Below are 13211 nucleotides of genomic sequence, written 5' to 3' on the forward strand. Positions count from 1 at the left end.
TGAGCCCTGGAGAAACCAGGGAGCAAGGGGAACCAGACTCGGGGAGGAAGGCTTTGGGTAGTGCCTATGCAGTGATTGACTGACCGTCCCAGGATTTTGTGACACACAGTCATCACTCTTGTAGGAAAGGAAACCTATTTCTTCATCAACAGGGATCCCTGAGATGATACATCTGGGTAGGCCCTTTTTAGGTGTTGTCCAGTCAGCTCTGACTCAGCAACCTTGGGATAACAGAAACGCTGTGGGTCCAACATCGTTTCCACAGTCTGATATATTTGAGTTCATTGGTTCGGTCACTGGGTCAATCCATCTCACTCAGGGTGTCTGTTTGTTTTCACTGGTTCTCTGCCAACCACTTTGTCCTTTGCTGGCTATTGGCCTTTCCTGACATCCGAGGACAGCAAGCTGAAATCCTTGCAGTTACGGAACATTTTGGTTGTATTATTTTTGGGGAACAAATTTGTAATTTAAAAAATAGTTTTATTGGCATATAATTCACATATCATAAAATTCAATTATTTAATCACATCAAGAAGAGTTGTATAATCATCACCACAATTAATTTTAGAACATTTTCTTTATTCTTTCTTTTTTTATTCATTCTTGTCTTTGCTATTAGCTCCTCATTTCCCCCCAACCTCCTCTGCCATACCTCCAAGGGACCATTAATCTAGTTATTGTCTCTGTAGTTTTACCTCTCCTGAATGTCATTCCCTCAAATTTCTTAATTTATGACTGTACCCACTCCCATTTATTAACATGGTTAATTTCAAAAGACTAGATCATTATGCATAAATTGGCATTACATGAAAATGGAGGATAACTACATCAGATCACAAAATTAAAGATGTCTACATTATTACTCAAAAAAACCTTCACTAGCTTGAGTTGATTCTGACTCATAGTGACCCGATAGGAGAAAGTATAACTTCCCCTGTCAGTTTCCAAGACTATAACTTTTTATGGAAATACAATGTTTCTTCTTTCCATTGCCATTAGCAGCCCAACTCATAACTCAGTGTGCCATAAGTACCAAACCCCCGAATCATGGCCCTGGCATGCTGACACATACCCTTAACCATCACAGCAGTGTTTCTCTTTCTTCCCACCTCAGTGTTCATTACTGTTAGACATACATTATTAATGCACAAGTTTGTAGTAGTAAAAAAGTAGGGGTTTTTTTTGCTATCGTTATAAATATAAAATGTTGGGTAACGAGAGTAGATAACGTGAGGAATAAGTGCAAGAGGTGCAATGGTCTCACTAACATGAGTATTTTCGTTTGTTAAAAGTCGGAGCTTGTGTTTCATGTGTTTTGTTGTTGTTCACTTTGTTCTGTTTGGGGGGAAGTGATTTACAGGGAAAAACAGGAGTCATAGAATCTTTTTTTTTTTTTAACATTTTATTAGGGTTGAATACAACTGTTATCGCAATCCATACACACATCAATTGTGTAAAGCGCATTTGTACATCATTCTCAAAACATTTGCTCTCCACTTAAACCCCGACATTATGTCCTCATTTTTCCCCTCCCTCCCCGCTCCCCCCTCCCTCATGAGCCCTTGATAGTTTATAAATTGGTATTTTGTCATATCTTGCCCTGTCCGACATTTCCCTTCACTCACTTTTCAGTTGTCTGTCCCCCAGGGAGGAGGTCACATATAGTTCCTTGTAATCGGTTCCCTCTTTCCTACCCATTCTCCCTTTACCCTCCCTGTTTCACCACTCACTCCACTGGTCCTGTAGGGCTCATCCGCCCTGGATTCCCTGGATTTTCAGTTCCTATCTGTACCAGTGTACATCCTCTGGTCTAGCCAGACTTGCAAGGTCAAATTCGAGTCATGGTAGTGGGAGCGGGGAGGAAACATTTAGGAACTAGAGGAAAGTTGTATTTCTCATCGTTGTTACATCGCACCCTGACTAGCTCATCTCCTCCCTGAGACCCCTCTGCAAGGGGATCTCCAGTGGCCTACTAATGGGCTTTGGATCTCCACTCCGAACTCCCCCCATCATTCACTATGGTAATATTTTTTGTTCTGATGATGCCTTATACCTGATCCCTTCGACACCTCATGGTTGCATAGGCTGATGTGCTTCTTCCATGTGGGCTTTGTTGCTTCTGAGCTCGATGGCCGCTTGATTACCTTCAAGCCTTTAAGACCCCAGACGCTATACTTTTTGATAGCCGGGCACCATCAGCTTTCTTCGCCACATTGATCACACAGGTTGATATGTTGTTCCATGTGGGCTTTGTTGCTTCTGAGAGTCATAGAATCTTTACCGCACTATTTTAAAATCAAAATGATAGTTATACTTACATGTGCTTTATAAAGAAAGAAGAAGGATCTATGTGATTATGTGATTGTGAGATTGGTTTCAGTTTGTTCTTTGAAAGAGAAAGAACTTTCTTTTTAAAATGACAGACTTTCCAGGACATCATATCTTTTCTGGTTGTTTCTTATCAGATTTTTCTAGTATCTTAATGCTCTGTGTTAGTTTGAATCAGGAAACTTACCATGCTACAAATACTTAGTTATAAGCACTGTTCAAAAAAATAATAATTGGAATGATTGGATTGGACATTGTAGTCCCACAGTAAGTGGTACTTTCTCCATCCCATATTCAAAAGGGTCCCCTGTGTGAATGTGTGTGGTCCTGTGTGACTTTTGTTTACTTTTCATTGTAGTACAGTTCTAGGAAAAATATGGTATTTTGAGATAGCAGGCTTTTTTTTTGGTTGTTTTAGTTTTTTGTTTTCTTTTGGTTTATATATAACAATTCTGTTAACACATAATTCACTCCCTGTGTCTTTAAAGATGGTTACAAATCATAGAGATTCTGGACACTCATATAATCACTATCTAGCTCTTTTCTAGTCTCTGCTGTACCTATTTTTCTCCTTCCTTCCCTCCTTCCACAATTTTTAAACTCTTTGGCGTAGATCACCAGGACTCTCATCCAAGCATCCCGGGGTGAACTCAAACCTCAACACTTTCAGCTATCAATGAAGGGCATCCTGATGTGCACCTTCCAGGGTCCTCATCAACTTTTAGCCTCAGTTCATTCCTACCCACTCCAGATGTCACATCCTGCCCCTCTCTCCTAAAGTGAGTACCTTCACCGCTAAGCTGTGCACTAAGACTCTGTCTTAGTCATCTCTGTCACTCTCAGGGCGCAGTGCTACCTAGTAGCCCATGATAAGTTCTCAATAAATGCTTATTGAAAGAATGCATGGTGAAATACAAAATTGTTTGTCTTTTGAGGTCCCTAGCTGATGGATATTCACTTTTTTTAACCAAGCATCAGACCAAATAACAGGTATCATTTGTAATCTTCAGGACTAGCTGAAGTCCCTTCCTTCTTCTTCTTCCTCTCTTCATTAACATTGTCACGTAAGTTGGTTTATGTACACACACACACAAATTGAGATCCAAGATTTTTGCTTCTCACTGCTCTTATCAAGCCCTATTTCCTAAGAAGGATGGAAGATGATTGGCCCTTATTCTTAAAATTGAGAGTGTTGTTCAGAGGCAGAGGACTACTTGGAATGAGGAAGAGACAGTCTGCAATGTGAGACAAAGTAGCCCTAAGAAACTGTCTCTTCTGAGGGCATATTCTGACTTTCTATGCCCCTGAGGGTGATCTAGGAAGGAAGTGGGAGAGCTCTTCCTTACCAGGTCTTCAGGTCCATCTGAAGTTTACGTTCTCTGGATGCTAGTCCTCCCACTGGGCTTCTTTCAGGCACCTCCAGAAGTCACCGTTCCAGTATTCCTTCCAAAATGTGTTCGTATGAGTTCGCTTTGCCGCCTAACAAAAGCCAGGGCTGTGTGGAAGCCACGTCATGTTACTGAACCCAGAATCCCAAAGAAAGTGATGCAAGTCAATCCTTTTAAGCAGTGAAAGTCAAATGAAGTCCAGTCACATAAATATTTGGAAATGGTGTTTCTGAAGTAGACTTGAGCAAAACTAATTCAGCAGTAAACTATCCAAAGATCTGACTTATTATAAAGATTAGGTTGATTTTACTATCTTAAAACCAAAGGCTGTTCCAAGACAAAAATACATAGTTTTTAGTGGTTGGGGTCCATAAAATTCCTATAGTCACTATACTTCACCTGTCCTTAGAAGAAGAAAGACTAATTACGGATCTCAATCTTTACTGATCTGACCCATGGTAAGAAATACACAGATTCATTCTCTAAATATAATAAAAATGTCACAAATCCCTATTGAGTTAAATTGGCATATGTTTTCTGTGTATGTTCCCACCACCAAGGACAAAATAAATAAAATTTGAAAAGCAGAAATGGTGGAGAACACTTCTCTAAGTTCTGCTCTGACTGGACAGCAACTGGCTTGTTTTTGGTACTTAATAAAGTAATATCCAATCAAAAACAAAATCACTTTTGCTATGCGTAATACATTGTGAGATTGTCTATATTATGATAATTCATGTTTTCAAATACTGGTAGCACCTTCCCCCCACCCCACCCTACCCCCGCCTCAGTTTTTGTTTTTTCATTTTTGTTAATCCCATGTTGGAAAGTGACCTCCAATTTAATAAACACCAGTTAGAGAATAAATTCAAGTGAAGATTCTATGTCAAATATGTAATTCTATGTCAAATACCGCAGAGTAGTGGGGGGGGGGGTGTGCTCTGCATGATCAGATTCTGTATGAAATACACCTTCTCCCCAAAGGAGCATATATTCCTGCAAAATATGCAAACAGTCCAAATGTGGATAAGTTCTATTACAATCAATAAACACATTTATCTCCCACTTTAATAATGAGGAAACTGTTATTGTTCAAAAGATCGTTTCTTTCTTAGAACTATTCTCAGTACTACAGAGCTACAAGTCAGCTTCTGAACTAGGCTGAGACATTTGAGTACATACAAATCCCCCTAACAGTCATCTTGCAGGGCTCAATAGAATTGAGGAATACACTAGTCCCTTCACAGAATGTTGAGAATATGCAAATCGGAGCTTTAACTTTGGCTAGTACTGAGACTGAAACAACAACCTGAGTATGTGTAGTAAATAGCTCCACTTGTGAGCTGTGAGGGTTGGACCTGATTTTTCTCCTCTTTGTTAATTCCTTTCTCTTATAACAATGAAGACATAAGATAACATAAGATACATAACCCCAGCTATAGGCAGGTATCCACCAGATTACCAGAACAACTGTTTCTTTCTAAATAAATTCCTGAGGGTTTGAACTAAAGTTGCCAATTGGTCTGGCTGAGTTCAGGATAGGGAGGTTGTTAAGAAAATTTACAATGAATAACTAGTTTAAAAACTATTGGCGTGAACAATGTATGTGAAAATTATTTTTTGTTTAGGGAACAGTGAAGTTTTATGAAAATTCAGTTGAATTACATGATGAACATATTTACTGTCACTGAATAATGTATGTAACGATTGTTGAAATGACAAATATTTTTGTTGTATATATAGTTAACACAATAAAAATGTTTATTTTAAAAATATTTTGGTAAATGAATCACAGGGAGATTTTGAAAAAAATACAACAAAGGAAATTGAGACATAGAGGTTAATAATTGGGGTGGGGTGGCAATTCAAGAATAATATCCTTTTGGCCATTGGAGGAGATATGAGGGGGTTCCCCCCTAAAAATGGAGTTGTGCTGGGTGGAGTTTTCGTAGTATGCATTTTTCCCGCTAGGTGAGCATTGAACAACTCTCTCTGAGTTCGTGCAACCAGTGGCATCACCTGAGAAGTTTTTCTTTGTTCACAGTGAATTTTTTTGTAAAAGCAATTTTGCTAGAACTTCGATTTTTTGTGATGGCCAATTTAAGAGGACAGTGAACAGCTGTGAAATCTTGTCTTCTGCTCGGGGAAAATGCCACAGAAACTGTTGTGATGTTGAACACAGCTTACAAGCACAGCGCTATGGGAAAAACTGAGGTGTATGAGTGGTTTTCTCATTTCAAGAAAGATGAAATGTTCATTGAAGACAAACCTCATTCTGGACATCTGCCAACTTCTCGAACAGATGAAGATGTCAACTCATAATGCTTTTGGAATTTGTTCCACATGGTCAGACTGTTAATTAAGCTTTTTATTTAAAGGTTCTGAAAAGATCGCATAACAGTGTGCGACAGAAAAGGCCTGGTTTCTGGTAGGTGGGGGGGGGGGTGGCCTGGTTTTGCCACCATGACAATGCACCAGTTTTTGGCAAAAAACAGCATGCCTCTCTTGCCCGACACACCTTACTCACCTGACCTCACTCGGTGTGACTTCTTTTTGTTTCTGTGAAAGAAGAGGAACATGAAATGACAGCAATTTGATGGCTTTAGAAGAGGTGAAAAAAACGAGGGAGGTGCTATCAGCCATCCAAACAAATGAGTTTGAAAAATGTTTCCAGGAATGGAGTAGCAGATCTGACAAATGTATTAAGTGTAATAGAAGGTGATAAGGTTGTTTTGTTAAAAAAATAAATAAATACATCGCTTTGGGGGGGAAATTCTGGGTTGTTGTTGTTTTTTTTGAGGGGCGGTAACCCCTCATATGCATTCCCTTCTGAGCAAGCTGTGGTACCAAACATATTTGCCTCTTTTTCTCGGTTTGACTGATGCTGTTTTGACTCTCCATACTAAAGTTTACATATGTAGTTCCTTGCGGACATTTCATTAGCCTCTATAGCTCGTAGTATTAGTAGCTGTGGGATGTGGCTACTGAAAGGATACTACAGGGCTTGAGCCTCCAGCCTGGCTTCTAAATGGTGTGTTTTATTTGTCACAGGGAGAACCAATGCTGATGTGATGACTGCCCTGGCTCAAGGATACAGGATGCCCCGGATGGAGAACTGCCCAGACGAGCTCTATGACATCATGAAGATGTGCTGGAAGGAGAAGGCAGAAGAGAGGCCCACGTTTGATTACTTGCAGAGTGTCCTGGATGACTTCTATACAGCAACAGAAGGGCAATATCAACAGCAGCCCTAGCACAATGGGAGACACGTATCCAGGGGAGGACTAGCTATGGTGGCTGTCTCATTTCAGAAGAAAAGATCACAAACATTGGCTGCACTAGTTATTCACGTGCTTGGACCATTGATCATTCCTGGTGCCTAACAGCAGAGGCCAAGTTGCTGAGGAAGAACACCCTCTATATAGAAAAGGATTATCTTCTAGATTCAGGCTCTTTGGTTTGCAGCTTGGACTGCTCCTCAACGGATCGTCTTGTTATGCTAGATCCATCTCTGAATAGTTTTCTGCAAAGAGAATTCCTGTCTTGCCCAAAGTGCAGCTGCTCTGGCCCTGTGTTTACAACTGGACATGTGACCCAAAGTTTCAGAGACCATCGCAACAAATCCCAAACAGTAGCAGAGCAATACTCCTTTAGAATGTTAAACTATCCTGATCCTTATCCTGTCATTTCTCTGTACTTTCGGCTTATTTTGTAGGGTATTAATAATTACTAATTCAACCGGTTAGATGTTGCAGGTGAAATCTGCAACTTAAAGATGTCTTTTGGGACTTGGGGTGTTTTTCTCCTTCCCTTGGTAATTTGAAACTGTTATTCCATCCCTGCGGCTGCAGAGATCTCCAGACAGAAAAAGCCACATTCCTTCCTGGAGATGTGTTACTTGTGAGACTGCACAGGGGACGCAGGCCCCACTGACTACACAGGGCGCAGTAAGACCTCAAGAAATGGAGAAGATACCACAGCTTGCTCAGAAACCTCTCTGCCTTCAGAAAGCATGTTTTTTAACATTCCAGCTTTTCAATTTCACAAGTCCCTATTTCCCTTTATGTAGACATTTTTGATAATGTAGTTTGGAAAATCAAATATTCTAATCTCTGCATAAGGTGATAGGGAAACCTAGAATTCTCTTTGTTGCTTCAAATGATTTGAAAATTATTTTAATAAGAAACCATTAATTTTAGATGTACTTGAGTGTAATAATGCTATATTTTTGGCTGGATTTTATGTGTGGTTCAGCAATCTTTTAAAATTGTGTAATATGTGTGAGACTACTTATAGCCGATAATATGAAGCTCTGCAGCAAGAAAACAAGAAAGAAGTTTTGTTTACTAAATTTTTCTACTATAATCCTTGATGGAAAATGATATATTACCTTCACTTATCCTACCATGTATATACCTAATGTTTCTATTTTTGATTTTATTTTAATACACCTGGCCCAAACACATTTCAAAATATTTGTGTTTTATATTTCCAATATGTGTTTAACATTTCCAACTATTGTCAACATAAAAATGTGTACCAGTTGGGGAGAAAATGATGTGATTTCATGTAATTCGATAGTTTCAGAGATGTGTATATGTTCTACCTCTAGCTTTTGCCCATTTTCAGATAGAAAACTGATGTGCTGATGGCTTGGACACTTGAACACCCGTTCTGGAAGCGAATAGAATTTGTTTTCAAACAGGCCGGACAGGCACATGGACATTCTTTTTGTTAGGTGTTAACTAGGCCTGGATTGGCAATGGGTAAGGACACAACATTCCACTTTTCTTTGAATTTTAGCCTCTTTTCTTGGAGTGATTTTTAAAATGTTCTTTCTAAAGTTCTCCATTCACAAAAATAATATTATAATCATATAATGTCTATAGTCCTGGCACACTGTGTTTCACAATAGTATGTTCTTGTGTACACCCCATCCATTCGCATTGTATTTCAGGACACATTCAACACAGTATATATTACCTAGGAAAGAAACTTAAAGCCTTCAAAGCACAAAATAGTTACTAAATTCAGTTTCGACTTGTCTCTGCCTCTTGGATAGGTTTCCCCTTTGCCATTTGATTTCCCATCTCAGTCAAGTATGTACTCCCCCCATTGTATTAAGGACTTAAAGAAAATCAACTATACCCTCTTCCTGTGGCCAGTATTCTAGTCTCCTAGATTGACAGGAAAGGTGAGGATATGAACAGGTGATCTGATTCAGAACTTTAAAAAACAGCAGGGCCCACATCCCCCACAAGATTTTGGTTCAGTTATGTGCAATAGAGTGTGAATGTGTTTAAAAGTCTCTCCAAGTGGATATTCTATACACTTGAGTCAAGAGCTATTCACTGGTTTGACCCATCGTTCAAAGCTATCTACTCAAAGAAGCCCAATATTGTCTTTCCTCAGATGGTTTCCCATGGAGGGTACAGAAGCAGAGGAAGAAGAGAACACCTTTTTTTTTTCATTTGATATACTTTTTATTATTGTGTAGCTTTTCTACGTTACATATAATAGATAGCATGTATATTATATAATACATATGCATAGTCTATATATTGTAGTGAGACATCTTTCAGAGGAAGCCTTATGGATTTTTTAAAAATCATTTTATTGGGGGCTTGTACAACTATCACAATACATACATACATACATACATTGTGTCAAGCACATTTGTACATTTGTCGCCCTCATCATTCTCAAAACATTTGCTTTCTACTTGAGCCCTTGGAGAACACATTATAATACTCATGTGCCTTTTTTCCTTTCTGATGAACATGGAGCTCATTGTACCTAAAGTGAAGCTCATGGGTTTGACCCTGATGTCCTTAATAACCGGGCCACTGAGGCAGTGTAGCTCCTTGGAGCATGCGCTGCGATAATTCCAGTGCAAACAGGTTTAGACAACTGAAAATGTGCACTGCCCAGACTTTTCTTTAAAAGAAATACTGCACGCGCAGGCTGTGAACCTTATCTCCTGAATGTATGAACAGTTGGTGGGAGGAGGCACTATACATGCATGTCAGCATAGACAGTGGAGCGTTCAACTCTGCCTCTAGTGCCGCTTTCCCTCTGATCCTTCCTCAATACTCAGTACATGCAGCACTGGCAGCTACTACAAAATATTCAGCACTGTGACACCAGCATCTTCATTTAATTGGGTTAAAAGAAATCCTCACCCTTTGACTCAATAGGCCAGCCCTTATGACTTAATTGTACATCTAACAACCAGTTTGGCCCCTTGCTTAACTCAAAGCATCTCTCAGATAAGCTTTCACCACCCATCTTTCTCCTTAGTGTCTTCCTTTATATTTTACTTGTGCCTCATGGAAGGGAGATTCCAGTTCCATCTCCTATATTTTGACGACATGAAATTAAGGATTTAAAAAAGATTAAGTGAAAACAAGCCTTGTTATGTTACCTGGTGGATCTGGTGACTATAAATACAAAACATTTTCTATATATCTACCATTTACCCCCTGTCCTATGTTTTATTTTGGCACTTTATCAGAATTATCTCTCACTTACACAATAACTTTCAAGATACAGAAAATGCAATCCTTGTTTCACTGCTGAGAAAATGGGCTTTTTTTTTTATAAGCCATGGAGGGAATAGATGGGTTCTGCTTCATTTTGTTTACTGATGAAAAAAATAAATGACAGACCTTTGTAGTGGAATCTCCTGTGCTCAGTGGAATGTTCGAAATGTGTAAGGGGATCACTTGTTAAAGGCTTTCTGAGAAGCCAACACAAAGGTGAGGGGAAAATGTTCCTTTAGTGATTTTAGTTGTGGAATAAAAATCACACAGAAATTCAACCCACCATTCATGCTTTTAAAGATAATTTGTAAAGACTACACTATTGGATAAAATGTTCTGATAACAATTTTTGCACCATTTTATAATAAGATGTATTAAAACTGACAACAATTTATCTTAGAAAGATCCAATCTGAGGTGCATGTGCAGGAAAAAAGCTTCCAGTTTAATTGCCTCCATTCTTAGGACTCTTAATACTTAAGATAGGAGGCCCACAAATATTTCCAAGTTTAATCTTGAGTATGTCCCTTAAACCCAGAAATGATAAGGTAATCTTGTTGACCTTTCTTGATCATTGAAAAGATATATTTTTTAATCATTTTATTAGGGGCTCATACAACTCATCACAACCCACACATACATATCAATTATGTAAAGCACATTTGTACATTCATTGCCCTCATCATTCTCAAAACATTTGCTCTCCACTTAAGCCCCTGGCATCAGCTCATTTTTTCCTCCTCCCTCCCCCCTCCCTCATGAACCCTTTATAATTTATAGATTATTATTATTTTGTCATATCTTACACTGTCCAACGGCCCCTATGGGTTTCTCAAACTAACTCTTTATGGGAGTAAAAAACCTCATCTTTCTTCCTTGTGGCAGCTGGTGGTTTCAAACTGCTGGCATTACAGTTAACAGCTCAAAGTGTAATCACTACACTACCAAGGCTATATCACCAGAACTCCTGAAAAATGGCCACACAAAAAAGATAATTATTTTAGAACACTAAAGTCGGGCTATACTGGGAATATCACATTCAATTTTGAACATCCTATTGAAAGATAATCTAGTGTAGCTGATGAAGGCATGTTTTAAAAACTATTATTTTTCACTAGTGAGAGAGTTCTTTGATAAACTAGACTGTCCAGACCTGATTTAGTTCACCAAATATATAAATACATATATATGTATGTATACATATATATGCACGGAGTCATCTGTTAAAATGCCTATTAAAACCCTGCTGGGATAGACGAAACCTCCCCTACCTTATCAGCCCATACTTAGTTGAACCAGGAATTATTAAACCTTAGATACCTTTGTTACAATTTAAAGGGACTAAAGCATTCATTTGGACTGGCCAATGATCTAAACCCCTTAAAAGTAAAGCTGAAACACCCTAGTAGGAAGAAGCAGATGACAATCTTCCCAAGGTCCCAGAACAAGATCTCTCACCATTCCATCTAATACGGGTATTAGGAGAAACAGCTGTAGTGATCAGAATGAAGTATGCATCAACAGTGTCTAGGGTCTTAAATACTTGTCTTAAAACCAACCATCATCTAAAGGCGCCATCAACCAGTCCTTGTTGTAGGAATATATCAGCCTAAGCATGACTAAAGGATTTCAAATAAAATCCATGATCAAGAGGAAGGAATATCTGAGTGCTTAAGTACAAAAGCACGTGACTTGTGGAAAGCCAATTGCATTTTGAGTCTGAACACAATTTCAGATCCCCTTAAGGTTAAACAATGTGGCTAGACTTAGACAAGTCTTGGACAAGCCTAGGGAAATGCAGTTTGCTTCAAAGGAAGAATGGAGGTATTTAAATTTAGATTAACTACTATGAAGATAGATGATCACACGATCACACGAAGAGCTAACTAGGTAACTCATTTGGACATGTCCTTAATGAATTGAAAAGTTAATCAGATGCATATCATCTAATGCAGCGGTTCTCAACCTGTGGCTCGCGACCCCTTTGAGGGTCAAACGAGCCTTTCACAGGGGTTACCCAACTAACAACAGTAGCAAAATGACAGTTATGAAGTAGCAACAAAAATAATGTTATGGTTGGGGTTACCACAACATGAGGGACTGTATTAAAGGGTTGCGGCATTAGGAAGGTTGAGAACCACTGCTCTCATGTAAGTTAAAGGTGAAGGTCCTGGTATTATCTTGCAACCACCTTGCGATGCTACCTCAGGATCACATGCACATGAGTCATGCCCTAAAACCGCATAGCCAGGAAATTAAAACCCTAGAATAACTCGTAACCTTTTTAAACCTGCAGTTATACACATATTTCCCCATTTCTGTAGTCCCCTTGCAATAGCGATGAATTGACCCGCCACCAATCATGATGTTATGATTTCCTTAGTATTCTGCCCTGTGTACGGAACATTATGCTTAAGATTCAGCAGATTCCATCCGTCTCTGTACTGGCAACATGCAATTGTCCTCATCCAAATGATTCTCTTGGGTTTTGTCTTTGTCTTGTTGAAGGCTTAATAAAAACATATAGAATAGATTTCAATCTTGCGGGCAGTGGTTTCCTAACACATCATAGAGAATTTTTTCATGTACTCCTGCCACCCTATCGTGGCCAAGGGCTACATGGGAGCCTACTGACTACTGGCCAGATAGGTCCACCTAGATGGACTATAAACAATGCTATGTCTCCCCCACTAGCTTCAGAGTTGAGGAGACCATGGGCTTCATCAGCAACCGTTTTAGCATTTAAAATCTGTGTGACATTCTGCCTGGGCAAACTCCAGGCTTCAGAGGGTGTTGGCGAGGAGATGAATTGGAAACTTAGAACTTAAGTTTAAGAATGGACTGGCTTTTTGAGAAAATAAATCTATTGCTTAGGCTATTTTCAGAAACCAGATATAAAAAGCCAAACTTGGTTCTCTATGTAATCCAGCTGAAAAGAAGACTTTGAAGAGACA

The 13211-nt window shown here is 39.1% G+C and overlaps 1 protein-coding gene across 2 annotated transcripts in view; it reads left to right on the forward strand.

Annotated features, from left to right (window-relative positions):
• LYN (LYN proto-oncogene, Src family tyrosine kinase) overlaps positions 1-10391 on the forward strand; it is a 66532-nt gene extending 56141 nt beyond the window's left edge. For both annotated transcript variants that reach the window (XM_004697564.2, XM_004697563.2), the window contains exon 12: positions 6768-10391. In XM_004697564.2, the coding sequence (XP_004697621.1) occupies positions 6768-6970 (203 nt within the window). In that variant the 3' untranslated portion in view covers positions 6971-10391. The remainder of the gene's footprint in view (positions 1-6767) is intronic.
• Positions 10392-13211: the final 2820 nt, after the last annotated feature.

The sequence above is a fragment of the Echinops telfairi genome, unplaced genomic scaffold, assembly GCF_000313985.2.
Source record: "Echinops telfairi isolate 266 unplaced genomic scaffold, ASM31398v2 ScPeMD7_1;HRSCAF=3_0, whole genome shotgun sequence".
NCBI lineage: Eukaryota > Metazoa > Chordata > Mammalia > Afrosoricida > Tenrecidae > Echinops > Echinops telfairi.